The sequence below is a fragment of the Rhinolophus sinicus genome, linkage group LG01, assembly GCF_036562045.2.
Source record: "Rhinolophus sinicus isolate RSC01 linkage group LG01, ASM3656204v1, whole genome shotgun sequence".
NCBI lineage: Eukaryota > Metazoa > Chordata > Mammalia > Chiroptera > Rhinolophidae > Rhinolophus > Rhinolophus sinicus.
The window spans coordinates 153,263,189-153,282,225 of NC_133751.1; the positions used below are offsets into that span (position 1 = coordinate 153,263,189).

At 34.5% G+C, this 19,037-nt stretch overlaps 1 protein-coding gene across 2 annotated transcripts in view; it reads left to right on the plus strand.

Moving 5' to 3' along the window:
• Nucleotides 1–15,384: 15,384 nt before the first annotated feature.
• XIRP2 (xin actin binding repeat containing 2) overlaps nucleotides 15,385–19,037 on the plus strand; it is a 269,500-nt gene continuing 265,847 nt past the window's right edge. For both annotated transcript variants that reach the window (XM_074337389.1, XM_074337396.1), the window contains exon 1: nucleotides 15,385–15,491. In XM_074337389.1, coding sequence (XP_074193490.1) covers nucleotides 15,486–15,491 — 6 coding nt within the window. In that variant the 5' untranslated portion in view covers nucleotides 15,385–15,485. The remainder of the gene's footprint in view (nucleotides 15,492–19,037) is intronic.

The window sequence follows — 19,037 nt, forward strand, 5'->3', positions numbered from 1 at the left end:
GTAATGTTGGTGTTTCATGGTCCTAGACTTCTCTGTGTCTTGGTAGCCCAAAGGACGTATGCATTTTTTCTGGTCCCCTTTATGCAAACCTTTAGGCAGGGGCTATTATTAAGGGTGACTGTGTTGCTTCTCTCAATATCTTTGCATTTTATTTGGAACAAGGCGCCTGCTGAACCTAATTTTGGAGTTCAGGTATACAGGCTGTGATAAAAGATTCAGTTCCCTTCATTTCCTCTTTTCATTGTCTTCTTTTATTTGTTTTCTGTTTTTCTTTCCTTTCTACTTAATGAAAGAAAAAAGTGGTACCCTTAACTTCTTCAAGCAGCACTCAATGGTTGACCGAATCAGACAGCTCTAGTAAGGTTAATTTCAGATCTTCTGGAGTCAACAGAAGATGGACTAATGCTCCACTGACCACCATTCAATCTACCAAAATAACAATTTCATTTTAATTGTGAAACTGCCAGTATTGAGGAAGGTGCAAAATGAATCACCATGTAGTTTAATGCATTTTTGCATTCTTCTGCTTGAGTAACAATAGAACAGATGGCCATAAATTCAGGAAAGCTTAATGAATTGGCAAGTTATGACATAAAGTAAGTGGGAAAGGAGTAACTTAAATGAGTATAAACAATGGAGGAAAAAATCTTCATATTATTTTAGAAAATAGAATACATTGTGATTTATGATTTGTTTTCTTTTAATTATTATTTCCTTGATATGATTAACTTAAAATCAGATTCAGATAAGTATAACTCCTTTTATAAAAAATTTAAAATGGGGTGATTTTTGGTGAATATTGTTGTTTCATTGTATCTGTACTGCAGATTACTCCTCAACTCTCCAATTTCACCTTCCAGAGGCACAGTGCGTGCCATGTGCTTTGGGCCAGGCACCCAGAAAAGTTCAACATTCTATAATAACCTGAACACTGACAAGGAGAGCCTCTGGAGGCAGAAAATGAATTCCCCTGGATAGGACTGAGTCATAAATTTCTTATTGAAGTTTGCTCTATATCCTAGAATGATTATAAAGCAGAATAAATTTATATGCAAATGCCAAGGACATAGAAAAGTAGATGAGAGAGCATTCTTCAAGCGTTGGGTGATTTGTGGATAGTGGGTATTAATCTCTTTTACCATTTATTTTTTTTAATTACATTTCCTCACAGTAAGCATGTATTTATTGACAAACCTTGTCCAACACATACAAAGACTGGAAAAATCTCTGGTGATTGTTCTGTAAAATATTTTTAAACAAGACCTTGTACCCTCTTCCACAGCCAATCAAAAACAGATTTTTCAGAATAAGGATATACTATAGGTATATAACAAAGAAGTACAGTTGAACAAAATGCAAAATTTTTTTTTGTGTGTGAAATGCTGATCTATCACAATGATTTGCCAACTTGATATTAACCCTTCCAATTCAAAGAATTCACAGAAAAATCATTGGGACCATCCTGTTCTTTAAACCAGGACTTTATGTTAATGTATTTATTTTATTTTTTATTTTTTGAAGATGAATTATACATTTTATTATTTTTTTTAATCAATAGACAATAGTTTCAAGCTTGCTGACCTTTTCTTTTTTTAAAAAAAATGTTTTTATTAGTTTCAGGTGTACAAAATAATATAATGGACATTTATCATTTATATCTCTCACAAAGTAATAACCGTCCTCCCCCCATCTACTACCCCTCTGAAACCACATGCAGCTGTTACATTTCCACTGTCTCTATTCCTAATGCTGTACTCCCCTTCTTGTAGATATACAGATATATACATATAAAATTGTAGTTGACATTCATTGTTATTCAGGTTTAGCTTCAGGTGTACAGTGCAGTGATCAGGCATCTACACCATCCCTGAGGTGGTCTCCCTAATAAGACAAGTGCCCATAGGATACCCTACAAAATCTTTACAACATTATTGATTACATTCCCAAAATTGACTTTTGTATTCTCGTGGCAATCTTGTGGTTACCGATTGTGCTTTCTAACCCCCTCAACTTCCCCCTTATTTCCATCCCCCCCCCCCATCTAGCAACCCTCAATTTTTCCTCTATGTCTCTAAGACTGTTTCTGATTAGGTCATTCATTTATTCTTTTCTTTAGATTCCACATATAAGTGAGATCATATGGTATTTGTCTTTCCCTGACTGACTTATTTCACTTAGCATAATGTTCTCTAGGTCCATCCAGATTGTTTCAAATGGTAAGATTTCATTCTTCTTTATGGTTGCGTAATACTCCATTGTTTAAATGTACCACAGTTTTCTTAATCCAGTCGTCTACCAATGGGCATTTCGGTTGTTCCCATGTCTTGGCTATTGTGTATAGTGCTGCAATAAACATAGGGGTGCACAATTTTTTTAGAATTAGAGTTTTGGATTTTTCTGGATACATACCTAGGAGTGGAGTTGATGGGTCATAAGGTAGTTCCATTTTCAGTTTTTTGAGGTATCTTGGTACCGTTTTCCATAGTGGCTGCACCAATCTGCAATCCCACCAACAGTGCACAAGGGTTCCCTTTTCTCCACATCCTTGCCAGCACTTGTTGTTTGTTGATTTTTGATGATAGCCATTTTAACTGGGTGAGGTGATATCTCTTTGTGGTTTTTGTTTGCATTTCTCTAATGATTAGTGAGGTTGAACATTTTTTCATGTGTTTGTTTGCCATCAATGCATTTACTTTAAATATATTTTGCATTGCTTAGTAATTAATATGAATGATTCAAATGCTTGGTAATTTATGGGTTATTCTTCAAAATGATTTTCAAAATAAAAGCAATTAAGGTTTTTATTCCTTTATTCATAATTAAAGTTGTTGTGGTGACATTGGTTAATAAGCTTATATGAGTTTCAAGTATACAATTCTATAATACGTCATCTGTATATTGCTTTGGGTGCTCACCACTAAGAGTCAGTTCTGCTTCCATCACCATATATTTGACTCTTTTAACTTCTTCATCCTCCCCTAATACCCTTTCCCCTCTAGTAACTACCATAATATCATCTGTCTATGAATTTGTTTGTTCATTTGTTGCTTTCTGTTTTATATCCCATATATGAGTGAAATTATATGGTTCTTGTCCTGTCCCATCTAACTTATTTCATTTAGCCTGATATTCTCAAGATCTATCCATGTTGTCTCAGCTGGCGGTATTTTATATTTTGTTATGGCCAAGAAATATTCCATTGTATGTATGTACCACATATTCTTTATCCAATTATCCATTGAAGGACACTTTAGTTGTGTTCATGTCTTGGCCACCGTGAATAATGCTGCAATCAACATGGGGGTACATGTATATTTATGAATAAATGTTTTCAGTTTTTTTGTGGGTAGATAACCAGAAGAGGGATTGCTGGGTCATATGGCAATTCTCTTCTTAATTTTTTGAGGAACTTCCATACTGTTTTTTTTTTTTATAGTGGCTCTATTAGTTTATATTCCCATCAGCAGTGTATGAGGATTCCTTTTTCTCCACATCCTCTTCAACACTTGTTAGTTCTTCTCATTGATCATACATTGCCATTCTAACACGTGTGAGGTGGTATGTGATTGTAGTTTTGATTTGCATTTCCCATATAGCTAGTGAAATTCAGCATCTTTTCATACATCTGTTGACCATTTGTATGTGTTCTTGGGAAAAGTATCTGTTTAGGTCTTCTAAAAGCAATTAGGTTTTAATCCGAAAACAGTTCTCATGGTTCTAAGAGGAGCAAAGAAGTAGAAAAATTTGGCGGTGAGCTTCAATGTAAAGACAGCAAAATGTCCATAAAATACTATAACATAAGATTAATTTGAATGTGAGTCAATTCAGTGATCTGGCAGGGCTGGAATCCAATTTATGGAAGGATAATGAGGAAATGCGAACAAGTAATTGTAGTCAGTGAGCCAAACTGCTTTTTCAATGTGTTTAACTAGAGATGGCAGGAGAAGAAAGACATGAAAATATATATTTGGAATCAGACTTTAGCATATTTTGGGGTAGAATGAGCCATAAAAAGGAGGCCAATTATTAGTGAAATATGATCTCATTCTCTCTTATGTATGACTAAGATGCTGAAAAGGCCATTCTTGCTACAATTTGGGAGGGATTTTTCCTCTTTCATATGCAGCTTTTATGTTTTCTTTGAAGCCTATGCTTAAACAGATTCCAACAACATTAGGTGTTAATACCCTTGAGGTTTGATAATTATACAAAAACGTTTTATAAGTAATGTGGCTACATTCAGGAGTGGATAGAAAAGCTATCCAAGTCCTCCACAAAATGTTCATGTTGGAATCTTTGAAATATATTTCACTATTCTCTGGAATAAGAGTTAACAATAATCAAAGTGTCATATATATACTTCATACATTATTTTCTCCACTAAAGTCTAGAATACTTTATAGATCAACTTTAAGTGTCCCAACTTAAATTTTGTACACAATGGGATAGTTTTTAGAAAATAACATTATTATTGAGTATATTTATTGGGGGAAAATAATTATCTAATGAACCTACAAAAACCAAGGGAGTAATAAAGTGTAACTTCAGACTACCCAAAAAGTTTTATCTTCTTAATTAGAAGAAAGATTATTTTACTTAACCTACAACATCAGTTAGATTTAACTATGTTTTTTTTTTAAGCCTTATAACATTTTTACAGTACACAGGGCAATGATGTCTGTTTTAAAAAATGAGGAGGTATCAATAAAAATAAAATTTAAGAAAGCAGGAGCTGCTCAAAACTCTAAGGATATGGGAAAACTTAGAAAAACACACTAAATAAATTTGTTTAATTTAGGCAAAACTTTTTTTCAAGCATATTTTAAATTCATATTATTCATTTAAATATTAAGATGTAAAATATGATCCTATTAATAAACCATCTAAAATACATATTTCTGATTTTTATACATTCATAGATCTGCATAGCTTAAAAGGACTCTTTGCCAAACTTTTCCCATGGCCCTATGCTAAAAGAATTGTATTCTATACTTTGTTGTTTGTTATTTGTGTTATAATTGGAAATCACTAATTACTTCTGAAACAAAATGTTCTCATCTGCAAAATGGAAGACAATATGTTTCCCTATAAGGATTGCTGTGAGGACTTAATAGGAAAATATGAGAGAAACTTATTTCCAAATTGCAATTGCAACATAAGCTATTACTGTTATTAGACATTTATTATCTTTCCCAAAAATAATAGAAAAAGAAAATTTATTGAAGCACTTACAAATTTATCAAGCAGATTGCATACAAAAGGTTGGTTTTAAGCTTCAGACTTCCATGAAGGAAAAACATATATATCGGAACAAGTTGAAGCAAAAACATTATCCACTTAACAAGTATTTATGAAATGCTAGGTGCTATGCTGGGAATAAAATGGTGAATAAGATAGGGACAACTCTTTCCCTTATCAAGCTTATGACCTAAAGTAGAATCTATAAGATGGGTCATTGAAGGCATGTTAAAAAAAAAAAAAAAAAATATATATATATATATATATATATATATATATATATATATATATATATATGTTTGACCCTACCTCAGATTTACTGAATCACAATCTCTGATAATGGAACTTGGGAATTTTCATTTTCCAAAAATATACTCTTAAAGAATATATGATATATAAATATATATACATATATATCTATATATTATATATAATATACATATTATATGTCATATATGATATATGTATATTATATATCATATATATTCTATATATGATATATATGATATATCATATATATCATATATCATTATATATCATACATATGATATAGATATATGGCTGAAAAGTGTATACACATTTTAAGAAAGGAAAAAACTGTATTAATATGTACTGATAACAAAAGATAAATACAAGTCACATTTGACTTCTGCAATTACAAGAGGTGCTCAAAGTGGTACCATCAGCGTCCAGACACTTCTGATTATGGCGAACTACTACTTGAGCAACAACATTGACCAAAGTGTTAATGTCTCTTAAAATGTGTATACATTTTTGGCACCCCGAGTGTGTCTATGTGTGTGTGGTTATGTGAGTATACATATACATACATATATATATATATATATATATATATATATATATATATATACACACACACATATATATTCATATATATATTCATGTATATATTCATATATATATATTCATATATATATGGCAGTATTTCATCATTTCATCTTATGGCTGAGTAGTATATATATATATATATGTATATATATATATGTATATATATACAGTTGAAATACTGCCATTTGTAACAACATGCTAAGTGAAATAAGTCAATGGAAAAAGTTAAGAACCATATGATTTCACTCATATGTGGGATAAAAAATGAAAGCAACAAATAGAAAAAAACCCTCATAGACAAGGCAATAGTATGGTGATGATCAGAGGGAAAGTGGAGTGGTGGGGGAGGTAGAAGAGGGTAAAGGGGGTCCAATATATGCTGACAGAAGGAGACTTGACTTTGGGTGGTGATCACGATGCAGTATACAGATAATGTATTATAGAATGTACAGTTGAAACCTATATAATCCTACTAGCCAATGTTACCCCAATAAATATAATCAAGTTTAAAAAAAAAATCCCAAGAAATACTTAGGCACACTAAAGTTTGACATCAGTACTCTACAATTTACAAAGGAGTTCCATGGCGTATGATTTGTATTGTTAGTGGACCAAGAAAGTGGTGGCTGTCTTTCTCTCTCCTGCTGTTTATGTTAGTAACTTAGTTACCCACTGGAAGGAGTGTGGTGCCAAGATTCTGAAGGTATAGGTTCTGTTAAAAAAATATTGCAGTAATCACTTTAAATAGTCAAGGACAGTTTTATTCGGTAGGAGAGAGACATTGGATTCCACTCCACTGAAAACAAAGGCAGAAGCGTTTTTGGTGCTGGAATGAGGTAGTTTGAAAAGTACTGGAGGACATGAGTGGGGAGGGTAGTCAATGTGTTTCGGCCATCTTTGTCTCCTAATTGGTGATTATTGAATTTAAGTTCCTGTCCTCCCCCAGAGCCTGGGAAATTGGGACACTATCTTTCTTAATCATTATGTTTCAAAGGGATGGCTCCCACATCCATGAGAAACCCATATACCTGGGTTGTAAAATTGGAAAGAGGCTGGGAGAAATTTACTTGTCAAAAAGTCAGCGAAATAATTTACAATTGCAAGTTTTCCAAAGTAAATGCATTAAGAAAAGGAAGGTCAGGGACCTATACAGTCAGTAAGAAATCTGTCTAAAGTTTAGTCTAGCTGAGGGAAGACTTAAGGCTGTTCTTGATCAATTCGACAATTGTCTCTGTCACAAAGTATGTGAACTTGGAAAGGCCATCTTCCCTGTCATGACCAGGACAATGAAAGTGTTTGATTACAGGGCTTCTATTAAACCTATAATGCTAAAAGCCTGTGTCTCAGAAGCTATTATTTAGCCATTATGTACTGTGATTGTCTTACTGATTTTTAAAATATTGTAATATTTCAAAATTGTTTATAAATAGCCTCTGGCCTTCCCCAAGACTAACAGACCTTCCCAATTATACAGTCAATGCTTCCTGACCTGGCTTCAATACTAGGGTCATGTCCATCTGATATTAGTTGTTAAATATTTTGAATATCACTTCTTTGTTACAGTCTACTTTATAGTTAGTCAGAAAATGACTCCAGTAAAAACATGGCATGAGCATAAAAGAATTCCTAACATTTCAATATGTCATAGTTCTCTAAAAATCTATACTAGTCATTTTAACACCTCCACTCTCAAAAAGTCTCTGATATTCAATAATATTTATTTTCCAGACATTAAAAAAAATCATTCCTTTATGTTGAATTGAAATCTATTGATTTTCATCCTGTGTAAAATGAGCAGGAGACCACAAATGAATTAAATATTAACTTTTGTTTAAGATTTCTGACTCTACTAAAGGGAGAAAGATAAGTAACTTATCTACAGAAAGCTAAGAGAATGCCTGATTAATTCTGATTTTAGGTGATAGAGGGATTAGCACTGAGATGTTTGGGAGAAGTAAGACCATTTTTTAATAAGGTACATTTGGGGAGTGGTTTGCTTGGATAGAAGATGATTTAGGGGACCCATGAGAATTTTTTTCAAATATTGAAAGGTTTTTCACGTGGAAGAAGAATTAGACTTGTTCTGTATGGCCCCAAGGCTTTGAACAGGCTCAATGGGGAAAGCTACAGGCATATTTGAGCTTAATGCAAGACATAATTTTTAAAATCAGGGCTAATATAAATGCCCTGTTCTGTACTTCCACAGCACAGCTGCCAGAGCACTTTCAACAGTGAATTAAGTGAGAGATTAATTCAATGGAACCTCTCATCAGACTATAATATCCTGGACAAAGACCGCATGGGATTTAATCCCATATCTAGTGCTTTTTTCAGCATATTCTGGATCTTAGTGTGTATCAAGTGAATGAATTAATAGATAACAGTCCTTTTTTTAATAATGTTCCAGCCAAGTTTGGAGGGCCCATTCATAAATGTCCAGGCATCAAATAATTCTTTAGACTCGATGAACTAGCACAGCTCAACAGAAATAAGTCTCCTTAAAACACAATTCCGTAAAGCATCCTGGGTTCACATTCTGCACATTAGAATCTGGAATTCAGCAACCAGGTGGATTTACACAGACCAGCTGTGTAACAACTCCTAGACAAAGTCTTTAATTGGAGTTGCAATGAAGACACCAGTGCCTAGTTGAGATTGAATAAATGGATTTTCAAGAACGAATATTCTCTCTGGATTTACTTTACCAGTCAAATATAAGTACTGTAATTAAGCTCTGATATAAATTTGCAGTTTTTCTCATTATGGAATGAGGGGAAAGTCTTCCATTCTTAATGAATAGTCAGTGCACTTTTTTTTTGGTTTACTTAATGACACGAAATTATAAGAATCAGTCCCACCACAATTTGGTCTTGGACTTTATCATCTTTATATCTAACCAGTCACCTTACTTGTTTAATATGTGAATTGAGTATCATTTCCAGGTATATTAAGCACAGCCATTAATAGGAGCTCTGAATAAAGATAAAGTGACACCCAAACTGTATGTATATATATATATACATATTATATGGAACTGCCTCTATATCCTGACCAAAGTCAGGGTATATTTGGTCCATCAAGTTCTCTGTGTCTACCATTCTTGTCTCTCTGTCACGGACAAAATTAAGTTGATTTGACAGGATTTATTTTTCACAATGCCAAGTAGATTTTACCCAGTACCCCATGATTTTCTAGGTGGTTACAAATTGATTTTTTGGTAATATGATTCAGTAAGTTTGTAACTAAGTAGTGATGATGACAGTTCTATAATTTTTAGGGCTGTTTTTTAAAATCTTCCCAGGCTGGGAAAAAGAAACACACTAGGATAAGTACTTCATTTAGTTTTTCCAATATAGTTGAATCCCCAAATCCTTTTTAAATTAAAAAGATGTTGGGTTAATTGTTCTTCATTGACTTTGGCAAACTCCTGAAAAAATGTTGTAAGTCATCAGAACTTGCAGTTAAGAATGTACCTAATTTTTGAAAATAGTCTTACAATAGAATCTTTATATCACACACTATATCTTTTCCAAATATAATATTATAACTCTCCTATATTTTAGGCTTTCAAATAAACTTGTAATTTGAAGACTAACTAAATTCCATAGTTTTTTTAATATGATTTAGAGTCCTTTGTATGTAAGAAAATTCATTGGTTAAACATGTAATATTTAAGATACTACACTAAAATGTATTTCTGCCATTGGATTCATTTCTCTACAAAAATAGGCAACATTGTCCTGAATAATTTATCACTGTAACAATTATATATGAAAACCTCCAACCTGGAATAACATCTATTAGAAAGACCAAATAGAAGTCAGATGGTTAATTAGAATTTGTGATTATAGTCTCTGAGGAGAAAGATTTGTAATAAACTCAACTGAAATAATATATAGTTTAAAATATATAAAATAAAATTATCTCAAAAACTGTCTTCTGTAGTATGTAGAAGATAACTGACATTTTAAAGCACCCTTTAGGTGCCAATCACTTCACTGAAATGCTGCCAAAATTTTAACAGAACTTGATTTCCCAGACTTCATTGCACATAGGACTGGTGATGGGACACAGTTCTGGCCACTGAGAGGTAGCCAGGAGTTTCTGAGAAGGAAACTAACAAAAAGTAGCCTCACAAAGAAAGCATTAAGCATTTGTCCCTTCTTCTTTTTTCTCTTAGACCATGACTGCAACTTTTAGGGGTGGGGCAACTTTCTGATAAACTTGAAGATGAAAGCGACATGCTAAGAATGATAGAATGATGGCCTTACCTATCCTGGACTACTTCTGAATTCATATGTTCACGAAATTACCATGGTATAGTCTTCTGTTTAAGCCACTGTAGCACAAATTTCTGTAATTTGTATTCATGGATTCCTAAATGTTAAGTACAGTGACTCCCAAACATTATTTTAGTCATAATCTGATTTCTTTAAATTAGTATATATGTGTGTGTGTGTGTGTGTGTACATATATATGAAGTATATCTATGCATATATATATATATATATACTTCACATATATATATAAAGTAATTTATATATTTTGTAAGCATAAAATTATTAAAAACATTGATTCTAAATTGAGGGAGGTGTGTTAAATGTGGACTTTCATTCTAAGCACGCCTCACTGTCCTAAGTCGGAAAAAAAAAAATGAGAAAGAGATTCAAATTAAAATAAGACTAAGGTTTGAATTGCAGGCCAGAAAGAGTGGACTGCTCATCAGTCAGAGGCTGAAGACCACTACACTCTTAACATATCATAATTTCAGCTTTTCTCTTGTAGATTAAGGTAATCCAAGAACCTCCCTGAAAATTGCCTGGACCTCTCTTACAAGGAAAAGCCTGGTAAAACCCAGGCAGGATAGATGAGAGCTCAGGATACTCATACAAAACGGGAAATTTTACCTTACGGTTCTATTTAGCAAACTTCAAAAGGACTGAAAGAGGTTCTAATAAAATATATTTAAAAGAGGTCTTTGTGATTGTTCAGCAAAACATTAAAGGCTTATTCATTTGCTAAGTACCCTTTCTTCTTTAACTACCAACCTGCAGCGCTTTCTTATTGTGGAGGGCTAATATCTTCACCATCCTCTTATACAGGTCTCACAGGACACCCAGGTACCTGAACACAATTTGTAAATGATTGATGTTGCCTCTGCTTTACTGAGCAAGTACTGGCAAATGTTACTAGAGGGGGTGTCCTGCCACAGAGTAAGACTGTTGTTCTCGATAGCTAGAGAAGGGGCCCGGGTCATCAGAGGGTATGTGAAGCGCTCATTACCAGTAATCTCCCTCCGCAAGTAAGAAGGTTGGGAACGTCTAAGAGCTGTATCCATAGAATCTGGAATTCAAGCTGAGAAGTCCCATTCATGTTTTGAAGATTTTTTTTTTTTTTTAAAAGAAGAAAAACGGATACATCTCTAGATAGCGGAAGATAGGAAAAAAACAGTGTTTCTAAGTCCCTGGGATAATTTTCCAGAACCCGGTCCTGACCCGACACTCATTAGACTGGGTTTTGCCATAGGAAGTGGCTCTCTGTGTGAGCAAAGTTGTTCTGAGGACCCTGTTCTAATCAGAATACTTCTTGGAAATGCCTTTCCTCCAAAGAATTGATGGGAATGGGCTTGAGCCTGGAACTCATTTGGACCAGAGCAGAGCAGAACTCATTTGTACCAGTCATTAAATTGGGGACCAAACCGTTGTGGACAGCGTTGCCCACTGCAACAGGTGAGATGCACTTTTCTGACAAGTGCATCTTTTCCCCAAGGATTCACCCAGCCTCATCCCGAGCAACTTCATGACTTCTTCCAGGGGTACTTCGTTGTGGACCCTCATCACATGAGTCAGTTCCACAGAGTGCGATCTAGAGTGTTGGACTCACCTCTGAGGCTGAGGGTTCCTGAAAATGTAAAAGCAAAGAATTTATGAACTTTCTACTATCACCATGGTGTTCAGGGAATGGACTGGGGAATATTGTTTGAACCCAAAACTCTATAAAGGACAACCCAATTTATAAACGTGTAAAGAAAGCAAATCCCTGAAAGACCAGTGACTTGACTGAATATATTTCGGTACACATTTGCCACTTTGGACAAGTGGCTGTCATCTCAGCATTTCTAGAAGTTTCATAATTTAAACCATCCAATTCCATTTAATCCTTTGACTTAGACAGACTTTATTTGGGAAGATCAAATCCATCTTTAACAGAGAGTCAGTCTCCACTGAAAATTCAAAATTAATTCAATTTTGTAAATTCAAAATTAATTGATAACCTTTGAGGAAAGTTTTAAGTATGTTTTGATTGATGTTAGTGTTATGTTTGCAAGAGATGTCTCTATTGAATGCATTTCTGATATTGTGAAACACTGTCCAAGTTCCACGTATTCCCTCTAAAAAGTGATCTATACAACTATCTCAGGTCAGGGAATTATGAGTCCCATTTCATCCTTGAGAAACTGTAGTTCAAGGCCATGTGGTGGCTGAATAAAAAAAGATCTAGGGCAACAATCTCTATAGGCTGAGTCCCAGTTCTATATTCTTTGCTTCTTCACTATAAGCAGTGTAACCGCGCATAAACTTCATTTCCTTGGCATGCATTCTGCTTCAATCCAAGCTTGGGTTACCCTGATAGAACTGTGACTCACTAGCATTCTTTCCCCCAGCGCCTCCTACCTGTACATATACTGTATGTCCTCTCCTTTTAATCACTAAGCCCTTAGGACACTGGGTTCTGGTCAGAATCAAACTCACTTAAGAATAAAGCTTCAGGTCTGTCAACCATGACCAAGAACCAAACCTTAAACTAGAATAAGGTTTTAGTCAAACAAAGATAACTCCTTGGCCTCAGTTGTGTTTCAGCTCGGGACTCATGAAAGTGGAACGGGCCCCACGGAGAGCATCCCCTGGGAACCAGACAGAACAATGTCATGACTGACAGCAGGACCTGGAGCCATGATCTGCGGCTCCCTGCCTCAGCCCCGACCAATCAGGAGAGCCCACGGCCCCAGCTCCCATAGTAACCATAGATAATGATTGTTTCCCCTTATATAACCTGGCTACGAGAGGCCATCGGTGAGCCAGGTTTTTGAGAGCAGTAGCTCACCTGTGTCTCCGGGCTGGGCGCCATTTCCTTAAACAAACCTTTACTTTCTTTGCTGCAAACTCCTGCTTGTGTCTTTTTTGTTTTGTTTTTGGATTGGATGCGCACAGGCAAGAGGACCTTTGAGTCCATATTATCACATCCATCCTTATTGCACTGCTCTCAGTCTGCATAGTGTTCAATTATTGAATAAGAAGGTGATTTGGATGTTTTTGTTGTTCATTGCCTAAGGAAAAACCCTGAGATATTCATTTGCCTCCTTATTTACAGAATTTAAGCAATATCAGATTCTATTGTCATGTTTCAGGTGGGCTGATATTTACATTACATAATGAATTACCAAATTTCCGTTTCGCCTTGATTTGTGTGTGTTTGAGGTCAGGGCACAGAAGGGGCCCTGCAGGGGGGGAAGCACCTAGGATTGGGTCTCTCCTTCAACACCAGTTCAAAAATTCTCTTCACCAAGAAACCTGTTTTAATTTATTTTACCACAAGTCATTTACCAGTATACCAGTATACTTTCTATGCTTTCTGATTACTATTTACATGACTTTTGATGGCATGTTTTCCTGTATTTTTTTATTGTACTAAAAAATACATATAACATAAAACTTACCACATTAGCCATTTTTAAGTGTACAGATCAGTAGCATTAAGTACATTCACCTTAGTGTGCAATCATCACCACCGTCCATCTCCAGAATTTTCTCATTATTCCAAACTCCCAAACTGAACTGTACCCATTAAACAATAACTCTTCCTTCTCCTCTCCTCTCAGCCCCCAGCAACCACTGTTCAATATTCTGTCTATAATTTTGACTATTATAAATTCTAGATAACTCACGTAAATGGAATAGTACAATATTTGTCCTTTTGTGACTGACTTCTTTCACTTAGTATATAATGTCATCCATGTAATAGCATGAGCAGGAATTTCCTTTTTTAAGGCTGAATAATCTTTAATTGGATGTATATAGTACATTTTGTTTATCCATTTATTCTGTGACTTCTGGTTTGCTTCCACCTTTTGGCTATTGTGAATATACAGCTATGAACATAGGGAGACAAATACTTGTTTGAGTTCCTGCTTTCAATTCTTTTTAGGAATATACTACCCTGTAGTAGAATTGCTGGAATAACATGGTCATTGTACATTTAATTTTTTGAGGAACCACCATACTGTCTTCTAGAACAGCTGTGTCATTTTACATAACCTCCAGCAATGTACAAGGGTTCCACTTTCTCGTACTTTCACTAACACTTGCTATTTTCTGTTTTTACATGTTGTTTTATAAATGCTTTATAAGTACTTAACATAGCACCTTTCCCAGAGTAAGCTATCCACAAGCATTTATGGAATTGATGAATGCTGTTGTGTCTTCTCCAGTTCATTGATATTTCTGTTGATGTAGCAAAGTTTTGGTGTTGTGGTTTTTTTTTTTAATTTGGGGTCCAGGGGCTTCAGGTATCAGAAACACTTGTGGTGCTTTGTAAGAAAACAGATTCCCAGGTCACATTCCAGACCTGTTGAATCGGGGCCTTTGGAATCTGCAGTGTTAACAGCATCTCAGGTGATGTTTGTGCATAAAGGTAAGAAGCAGCCCATTTGATCAGACTATAAACCTTTGAAGGCAGAACTTATCTTTTCTAATCCTTTGGCAGTTTCTCACAGTAAATTTTAAACTTTGTTTTTCTGTTTTATTATTAACATTGAGATTCATATTTTAAACCTTATAAGAGCAGGTTTGGGATGGTTGTTTTCCTGCAGGTGTATTCTGTACATGAGAGCGGTAGAAGCTTGCCTATGTGACAGAATATCAGTTTTGCGCTAAATAGCAGGTATTGTCTGGTACCCAGCCTATGTGGGATAATCCACAGAACATTTAATGAATCTTGCTTTATTAAACACTAATTATCCACATCCTGCAGTTTCCTGGGATGCTATGAGATCAGTCCTTTGACTAAGGATGGGTTTTTGTTCTATAGACTTTGGAAACAAAAGCTGCTTCAATCAGCCTTTACCTGGTAAACCTTGTAAGCTGAGTACCCAGCACAAGCAGAGGTTATGGTCGAAAGTGCACTTCTCTCTTCCATGACTTACTAAATAATGTAGCTCCCAGAGCTATGAGAGATTTGGTGTCCTGTAACCGCTATCTAGCGACGTATGTCCATCATGCTTGATGTTCATTAGTTAGATGAGATCAGTGAGTTAAAGAACTGTTAAATTTGTGTTTTCCTCTAATGGATATGTAACTGTGGTAGCCGAGTCACAGAACAGGAACTTGACAGAAAAGGACATGGCGGTAAGATAAGCTTATTGCAAATATACAATTTCATAAATTCTTTCAATAATTTGTCTTAGCAAGGAGCTTTGCCAGTTCTCTTAATAAATGTGAATGAGGAGGTAAAAGAAAGGAAAATAAACAAATGCATTATTACTATCTTGTTCTTCATGTATTGAATTATGCATGCAACTTATTAGTGGCAAATTAAGTAATGTAGTAATTTTAGGTGCAGTTTCAGAAGAAAAACTAATTGAAAATCTGTTTTGATGAAGTTAGAATAGACAGAAAAAAAATAATGGAATTGGCAACATTTATTATTAAAGCTTTAGTTATATATATATATATATATATATATATATATATATATATATATATATATATCCATTTATTTGAAACTCTTAACTCATTTCCTTCACATTCTTGTCAGGTAGATGTTCAGCAACTGTTTACCAAAACTAATTAAAATTTTCCCTCCCCAAAATGATCAATTAATTTTTTGACAAACATTTTGTTATTGCCTTTAGGATTTTTTCTCTGGGGAAAAAAAGAAAAAGAGTGTTGTCTTAGAATATTTCACAATCACAACAAAAATACTGGTACTTGATAATAGAAAATGTAACCAGAATAGACACATAAATTAAATCACACTAATTATTAGTGTTATAAACCTAATGCTTTGGATTCTTACCCTTTTTGGAAGGTGCTAGTTGAACTTATTTCCCTAACCTTCACTTGCTTTCAACAGCTGCAAGAGTGAGGATTTCCTTGGCGGAGGACCTGGCTCAATGACAACATAAATTTGGCAGGTTCTTTGAAACCTTTTGTTTTTTTTGTAGTTTGAAACTGCAGCTTGCTGATCCTGATACACCTCACAATCTTATGTTCTGTCATCTTGTGAGGATCATTAGCTACTGTTTTAAAGGAGGCTCAAGTTAATTTGCAAAATTTTTTTTTCCATTCCAGGTATATAGCTCTAGTTACAACGATGAGACATCTACATTAAAAAAAGTTCTTTTCCATAATATATTTTTATTCCACTCTGATGTCTTTTTTATTTTTGAATTTATTTTTTATATTTTATATTTTTTATACATTTTTATATTTTATATTTTTAAATTTTATTTTACTTTCTTATTGGGGAATATTGGGTAACAGTGTGTTTCTCCAGAGCCCATCAACTCCGAGTAGTTGTTCTTCCATCTAGTTGTGGAGGGCACAGCTCAGCTCCAAATCCAGTTGCCTTTTTCAATCTTAGTTGCAGGGGGCGCCAGCCCACCATCCCATGTGGGAATTGAACCAGCAACTTTGTTGTTGACAGCTCGCTCTCTAACCAACTGAGCCATCCGGCCGCCCCTATGGCAGCTCACTGTCTTCAGTCTAGTTGTGGGGGTGTGTGCAGCTCACTGCCCCATATGGGATCGAACCGGTAACCCTGTTGTTAAGAGCTCACGCTCTAACAGAGCCATCCAGCTGCCCTGGTAGAGCCTTCATTTCAGTTAACAACAACAACAACAAAAAGCCCTAACTTTAGTTTGTATGAAATTGCTAAATTATATCTGATTTTTTTTTTTTTTTGAAAGGGCTGCATGAGACACTGATCTCTGAAATGCAATGATTAAGAGGGTGGTGGGTTTTGGGAAATTAGAGATTATATAGAAACCAGTAAAAATAATGAGAATGGAAACAAGCATTTGTTGGTTTTTCAAAAAAACAACAACAAAATGAATTTGTTTATTGATTATTGTATGAAACAGCTCTGTCTGGAAATCCAGGCCCTCTGCTGCATGCTGCATTTTCAGAACTTCAAAATAGATGATTGAATAGAGCGAAACAGGGTTAAATAGCCTCCTGTAGAACTCCACCTGCCTTCATCTGGCAAAAGGCTTTCCATCCAGGTTCCCATAGGAAATATTTTAAGGAGGCTTCTCAAGTTCCTGGAGCTGAATTTGTATTCTTTTCCAAAATAACCTTTGGCAGGTTACTTGACAAAGAGTGCCATGATTTTAGAGCAATGGAAATGACATCACTTGCAGTCAGGCTCAGGTATCATTGCATAGAAACATTATAAATAAATATACAGACAGTGCCAAAAAATGTATACACATTTTAAGAAAGGAAAAAACTGTTTTGAAATTGTAATGCTCAATATATACCAATAATAAAAGATGAATTCAAGTCACGTTTGACTTCTGCAATTACAAGAGGTGCTCAAAGTGGTTACCATCAGCATCATTTTAATACAGTTTTTTTCTTTTAAAATGTGTATACATTTTTTGGCACCCTCTGTATATATGAACCACCAGAGGGGAAAAGGGATCACATGATGATTCTAGGGAGGGTTTGGTAGTGCTGTAATTTAAAACAGAGATGACTGCAGTAAACTGACTCTTGGGTTTGAATTACCTTCAGTGGTCATTCTCTGCTTAGTGAAAACTGAGAATATTGGAATTTGATGCTATAAATATTAGAGTAATAGGTGGGTGGGAAATTTAAAAATATTACAGAAAAAATCATAATTGTTTTAAAAGGCATTATTTTTTCTTCTATGGAAGTTTAATGCTACTAAAGACAATATTTATATTTTCTTCAAAAGTGTAAATGCCAACTGCCTCAAATCCCAATACACTAACATAGTTATTTTCATTTTTTAAAATGCTTTCAGATTTTGAACATATGCGTGCATTTTAAAATAATGAAATACATTCAATTCTGTGTATTTCTTTGCTTAATCTCATACTGTAAATTTATTTCAATATTTCTATGTTTTCTTCATATTTACTAGTTCACCTGGCAACCTAATTTTATTTTGTGACTAGACTATGATTTATTAAAATACTCCTCTTGCTTTGAACTTTAGAGTTTTTTTAAATGACTATAAAAATACTGCCAGGGACAAACATTTGCATATAAAGAATGTTCTTCAATTAAGTTTTTTGTTTAGGATAAATTTTCCTTTTTGGAAATATAGGTCAAAGGTGTTAGCACTTTTGTCACTCTTGCTATGTATCAGGCTGTTTAAAACTTTTCACTTGCTATCATTGTGTAATAATCATGTATTTCTTAGATTTAGACATGTATTTCAGGTTGATAAATAACTCTGCTTTAAATTTGAAACACTCTTAGGAGAAAAGGGTACTCAATGCAAAGCATGTCTTCAAATACAAGAAACAAGAATTATGATTTACAAGAAGTCTTTGTAAATCAACCATATGAGACTATTTACAAAGCTCATTTAAAATTTGACTTCTGGGAATTCCAGTCGAACTGGAAAGCGTTTGATAATTTTTCTTCTCACCAAGAGTCACTCAGACTTAATTTTTCTTTGAGCAGATTGGTGTGCTTGACAGACAAAATCATCGTTGTTGTTCTTGTTTTATGAATGGGCTACAAACTTTATATTGTTGTTATAATTAGAAATAAATTCAATGGTACAATAAAAGAGGCAGGAGTTAATTCTTACAATTACAGAGATCACAAGATACAAGGACACTTTTGTAAGAATCCAGTTTTTACTACTATATTGACTACTTAGTTTTAGATAAGGCTTTCTTTTTCTTGCTTAAA